The sequence below is a fragment of the Micromys minutus genome (assembly GCF_963924665.1).
Source record: "Micromys minutus genome assembly, chromosome: 4".
NCBI classification, from domain to species: domain Eukaryota; kingdom Metazoa; phylum Chordata; class Mammalia; order Rodentia; family Muridae; genus Micromys; species Micromys minutus.
In genome coordinates this window covers 42506545-42512984 of record NC_137973.1, presented here as the reverse complement: position 1 = coordinate 42512984, position 6440 = coordinate 42506545, and the positions used below count along the sequence as shown (strand labels likewise).

Here is a 6440-nt window from a genome sequence, read left to right as displayed (position 1 = left end):
GGGCAGAATTCAGTAGATAAGAAAGAATGGGAGTTTCTGGGGCTTGTTTGTTTGTTTTCTTTTTTGTTTGTTTGAGACAGGGTTCTCTGTGTAGCCCTGGCTGTCCTGGAACTCATTCTATAGATCAAGCTGGCCTGGAGCTCAAAGATTGTCCGCCTCTGCCTCCCAAGTGTTAAAGGTGTGCTCCAGCACTACCTGGCTATTGTGGGCCATTTTGTTGTTGTTTGTTTGTTTGTTTGTTTTATTGGGGGAATGAAGCATATACTCATTCTGGGGATAAATATGTGTTTGGTGACATTACACATGTTTTTGAAAGGTCTATCCAACAAAATAGGGCTGAAATTGTGAACAAACCTGGAACCACAGGAAACACCCTGATTTGTCTGAGCCTTGATTCCTCTGTCTACAAAATGAGGACAGTGGTAACAGCATCTGCCTAATTGAGCTTTTAGGAGGATTAAATAACTTAACACATACAAAGTGCTTACAGCTTTTCACAGTGCATAGCAAAAGGCCAATAAACACTGGCTTTTCCTGTTGTTGCTGGTGGAGTGGAAAGGGTGTGGTGGATGGACAGAGTTGGAAATCCAAGCCAGAGAGGAGGAGGCAAGCAAGTAGCTAAACAAGAAGGGCAACTGTGGCACTACCAAATGAATGCCACTTTAGCAGGTTTGGAGCCAAAGAGCCCTGTGGGCTGGAGGTAGAAACTCAAGATTGACTCAGTGAGAACAAGTCTTGTCCGCTCTGGCCACCAGGTGGCAGCAATACAAGAGTTTGTGGCTAGCTTGGCTTCACCCTTTAGGGGCTTGGCTCAAACAAACAAACGAAAACAACCAAATAAAACAAACCTGCCAACTACTGGCCATGCCTAGGTGTGTGTTCTTGGGCTTGCTGCTACTACAGATGCCAGTTAGAGCGGGAGGTTGCCAGCAACTTCTGTTCCCTGAGTTGTGTGCAGTGACTTTTCCTCTTAGATGAATGCCCAGGACAAGAAAAGCCTGGAAGACCCCAGATCAAGGGGACTCAGCTACTAACTGGTTGGTAAGCTTGCCCTCTCTATGGCCCATCCAGTAGACCTCCCCCTGGACCAGGTTGTTTGAAGGAAGATGAGGTAGGCAGGAGTCTGGGAAACACACCCAAAGCTTTCTTGCTTCGTGAGGTATTTCTTCAAAACAGAACCCATGGCATCTGTGTATACAATCCCTCCCACCATCAGTTCTGAAAATTTCAGGGGCTGTGGAAGCTGGTGTTCCAGTTCAGGGAAAGGGGAATGTAGAGGCATCGGCTGCTGTGTGTATAGTACTTAATAGTGTATTAAAAGAGTCTTAAGGTCAGTGATGGAAGAGGAAATGCTATGGAAGGCCCCTGATGGTGGGGATGAGGAGCGCCAAAGGCCTAAGAGCACTTATGGGTACAGGCATGGGTGGACAGTTGCCAACCACTGGGCTACCCCTTCGACTTTGCTCAGCTGCCTTAGGGAAGTTTCTTCATAAAGGGCTGATTTAGTTCTGATTGCAAGTGTCAAAGGCTACAAACGGGGAGACGCTGAGCTGGACTTGTTAGGGGTATATCCTGTTTTCAGAAAGTCCTCACCACCACGGACAAGTGCCACACAAGAGCACAGTGAACACTTCTAAATCCTGATGCCAGCCCTCAAATCCAGGAGAGCAGAGAAGGGAGCACAGGCAACCCTAATCATGTGAGGAAGATACTACTAGGCCTTCTGGCATCTTCTGGCTGAGGTAACCTCAGAAGCTGAACACCAGCAAAGGGCCTCTTTATCCCCTAAGGGGTTCCATTGTCTTGTCAGAAATAATAATAAAGTTTAAAATAGAAATAGCAGAATTAATTCCTAGCACAGCAGCCTCAGGCACTGTAGAAAAAACTACAGTCAACTTTGGTCTGGACTATCTGTAAGCATTAAATTGCAGAAAGGAGGTTTGATCCCAATTGAACGGCAACAGGGGACTAGTCAGGGCTGGATGAGCTGGAGTTTCAAAGCCCTAGGGTCTATGTCTATGTCTGAGGTCTCACTAGAATCACACAGATGCTTACTTTAAAACTGTTAAAATCTACTTTCAGATATATTTAATTCATTTTATTTAAGACAAAATACGAAGAAGGTGAGTAAGCATGTGACCGACTGGCCTGTAAGAAGTCAGTGTTCACAGGAAACAAGTTCTGCACGCCAGCTGCCTGCCTGGCCCCTGCAAACAGACCAGAATCCAGGGTAGGAATCTTCAGAAGACCTGTCCTGGAGAACAGGAGGCCGGCCCGCTCCTAAGGCCACTGATATGGAAATGGCCAGTGGTCTGGGCAGAAGGTCAAGCTCTCTAGGCCTGACCACCAGATGGAAGGAGACAGACAGGTCACTCTGCCTGAATTTATTATTTTGTTTGTGAATTCCTCCACGGGCAGGTGATCTCTGCCTCTCACTTCTTCCTTCAGGCAGGGTCGGGGTGTGTGTGTGTGTGTGGGGGGGGTTGAATCTTTTCTCAAGTTTAACCCACCCCAACTTCCATAGTCTCTACTTCAGAGATCAGCTCTGGAGACATCTCTTCCTCCCATCTCTGGGCACAAATCTACTGGAGTTAGGGATGGCTGACAAAAGAGAGCAGTCTTTGATGGCTAAGATGTAGCGGCTTGCTATAGTTGGTGTCTTTGTTTGCTGATCTTCTTACCTGAAGAGAGAGGGGGATCTGCTTTAGAACACCTTCTTCCTCTTGAGCCCATGTGGTACCCAGCCAAGTTTGTGCCCCTCAGGATGGAAGAGAGCAGGACCCTCTCCCCTCTCTTCCCCACTCCACATAGTATCCTGGAAGCCCAGGTAATGAGAACAGTCTTACCTAGTAGGCCCAGGGACTGCGGTTCTCCTGAGGGGCTGCATCCTGCCTGTAGTGGCACTGGAGGTCTTGCCTCCACTGGAGGTCTTGCCTCGAGTGGCACTGGTGGTTGGAAGATTTGTTCGCTGGGGCACAGGAGCTTGTTGGGGATTAACAAGAAATGAGTCAGAGCAAAGCTCAGCTGACCTCATCATAAAGAAAGACTTGGGGGAGGGGGTTGGTGAGATGACTCAGTGGTTAAGAGCACTGACTGCTCTTTCAGAGGGCCTGAGTTCAAATACCAGCAACCACATGGTGGCTCACAACCATCTGTAATGAGATCTGATGCCCTCTTCTGGTGTGTCTGAAGACAGCTACAGTGTGCTTATAAATAATAAATAAAAAAGACTGGATGAAGGTATGTGCTTCCTGACCAAGGTAAAACCATGAGCCACGCGGAAAGCAAGCCTCTTGTTAATACAGTTGTAACACTGAAGCAGGGGTAAGATCAAGCTGGGTCACAACAGGCATTCTTCTATCTAAGGTTCTCTGTTTTGTTTTGTTTCTTTGGTTTTTGAGACAGGATCTCCCTATAATAGCTATGGTTGTCCTGGAACTCACTCTGTAGACCAGGCTGGATTTGAACTCAGAACTCTGCCTCTGCCTCCTAAGTGCTGAAATTACAGGCATGTACCATCATCATGACTCGCTCTAATTTTTTTTTTCTTCCTCTCTTGAGACATGGTTTTATATAGCTAAGGGTGGCCTTGAGTTTCTTATTCTCTGGCGTCTACCTTCCGGGTGTGGAGACGAAATGTGCTACCATACTCAGCCCGTCCACACTATCTCACCTCTGTGCCCTGTGGCACCTGGATGCCCTTTCTGAGTTGAGAGAGAATCTGGAGCTAGGGCACCTTTGCCAGGTGGTACACTCCGCCCAGTGAGTGGTATTCGGGTGGCAGGCTTGGGGAGGGCTGAGGGAACGGGTAATCGACTAGAAGACTTGGCAGCTGCTCCCTGTAGCCGGGATGAACGGTGGGAGTTGCTGACTGAGGTCTGTGGAGCTGGTCTGACAGGGATTGGTGGGCCTGTGGACAAGAGTATGGTCATGTCAGGGTGGGTCCTAGTTCCTCTCTTCCCCTTATCAGCCTCACCCACATCTTTGCTGCCCAGGTCTCACTTGCTGTTGTCCGAGAGCTGGACCCAGTTTTCCGCCGAGCTGGAAGATTTGGTTGTGCAAGAGGAGAGCGCCCTGGGCTCTTGGATGCAGAGAACGGATTGCAAGTGGGTGAGTCCTAAAACAGAGTACAGAAAGGGACCAGAATGGAGACAGTATGTGTTTTGCTGCCTTCAGGCTTTAAGGAAAAGAGATAGGAGGCAGGTGTTGTCTAGAACCTGTGAGGAAGATATTACGCAGCAAGATCTGTGGTAGAAGCTTCCTTTCTTCCCTCCTTCCTCCCCCCCACCCCTTCTCTCAAAACAGGGTTTCTCTGTATATCCCTGGCTGTCCAGGAACTCACTTTGTAGACCAGGCTGGCCCCAAACTCTAGAGTGTTGGGATTAAAGGCGTACACCACCACCACCTGGCTGCTTTCTTTCTTAAGAGTCATTTTATATTTATTTACTGTGTGGCTGTACACGTGGCGATCAGAGGACAGTGTGTGGGAATGTGCCCCTTACATAGGGAGTCCTCACAGGCAGGCCACAGGAATTGACTCTGGTTCTTCTCACTGAGCCATCTGACCAGCCTATTATTATTTGAAACGAGGGAGCCCAGTAGCTCAGGTTGGTCTCAAACTCAGCCCCCTGTGGATGACCTTGAGTGCCTGAGCCTCCTGGCTCTACCTCCACAGTCTTGAGATCACAAGTATGTACTTGTTCTTTTATGTTTGTCACATCCATTTATGTGATGCTGGGGAATCCAGCCCGGGGCTTTGTTCAGGCTCGGCAAACACTAGCCACCTGGCTATGTCTCCAACCCAACTTACGTAATTCTAAGACTCTCAGGGGTAGAATAACTGTCTCCCTCTGCCCACTAAGGGAACCACACTATGCCTTCAGTGTCTCCTGCACCTTGTCCAGGTACACGAATGCCGTACCACCCTCCACACTCACCTTCTTTATGCTGGAGGGCTTCTTTCCAACTGCTACCCGAACAGCCCTGGCTGACCCCTTTTTATCACTGCTCCGGAGCCCAGTTAGGTTGCTCGGAGGTGGGGTGCTCCACGAATTCACAGTGGGCAGCAGATCTCGGACAGGGCTGTCCTTCAGGACAAATGTCTCCCGCCGAGGGCTGGGCTTCCCTCTGGGGCTGGGCTTTCCAGGGCCTGCACCAGCACTCTCTCGATCTTTCAGGGCACACTCCTCTAGCTGAGCTGCCAGGCGGTTGGCTTCATCAAGGATCTCCTCCAGCTTCTCTGGGCTGAGTGGGCCCAAGCTGAACCTCACACCCTGGAGGGCAGGAGCTACTGCATTTGGGTTACTCCGATGAGAGAGGCCCCGTCGAAGTGGTTTCTCTGGACTCATGAATACTGTTATTTCTTCTTCCTCATGACTGAAAAAACAAATATGGCACCATATTGGACGACAGGGTGCAGAAGGCATTCCTGTAGGTGAGTTGGGGACAGTCCCAAACCCTGACTCCATTTTAGCCATTAGAACTGCCTTTAGGTGAGGAAAACCTGGTTTTTGGAGGCCCTGCAAGCCTTCAGCAGCTCCTGTTCTCTTTTCATTTCTACTCCCCATTTTCTGAGACAAGGTCTCAACTCTGTAGACCAGAATGATCTCAAATTCAAAATCCTCTCTGCATTCTCTTCCTCCCCCCTCTCTCCCTCCCTCTCTCCCTGCCTCTGTACTCTAGTCTATCCTTGGGGGAGGGGGTCTGCATGGCATGTCTCAACATGCCCAAGCACATTTACCTTTCATTTACATTTACCCCTAAATTTCCCTCCAGCTCCTCCCTTCTCACCTAGAGGAGATGCATCCTAGAGGCCCAGGTCTACCAGAGTGCTGGTATTAGGGTGTATTATACTCTGCTAAATTACCGACCGCGGTCCTAGGGTCCTAGAGGTCAGTAAGTTAGCAGTAAAGAGTTTCAGATAAGGATGTATTGTTGGAGGAAAACAATAAATAGATAAAATAGGCTGGTACCTGTCAGATGGGGACAGCCCTCCAAAGTCCAAGGTCTCATCCACGATGAACTTGATATCTGAAGGGATGAGAAGAATAAATGCCAGCTATCAGTTCTGGACAGGCAGACTCTCAGGGCCTCTTTCCTCCCTCCATGGTTTCCTTACCCTCTTTCAAATCCTCCATGCCCAGACAGCATAAGCAAGTCGGCTTAGACCTGAAAGACAACATGCCTACCTCAGGTATTTATCGTCCTACCTTAGAGCCCCATCTAGACTCGGGGTGCATTAGCTGGGGTAAAGAAGCATAGTAGTGGTAAAGCAAGATCACAGGAACAGCACGTGCCCCTGAAACTAGTCTATTATATTAGGGAAAGGTGCAGAAAGCTCCTGCCCCAACACCTGATGTGCAATCCGCCAACTTGCGCCCTGGCCTCTCCTCAGGTCGGGCAGTCTCCACCTCCATCCTTATTATTATCCGGAATTTTCC

The 6440-nt window shown here is 49.1% G+C and overlaps 1 protein-coding gene across 1 annotated transcript; it reads right to left on the bottom strand.

Moving 5' to 3' along the window:
• Positions 1-2842: 2842 nt before the first annotated feature.
• Positions 2843-6137, bottom strand: PSRC1 (proline and serine rich coiled-coil 1; the record flags this gene model as incomplete). The annotated part of the gene is made up of 6 exons (XM_080915200.1): positions 2843-2982; positions 3674-3910; positions 4003-4117; positions 4938-5376; positions 5973-6030; positions 6119-6137. The coding sequence occupies 6 exons, from the start codon at positions 6135-6137 to the stop codon at positions 2843-2845; spliced, it is 1008 nt and encodes a 335-aa protein (XP_080771326.1).
• Between the last annotated feature and the right edge of the window lie 303 nt (positions 6138-6440).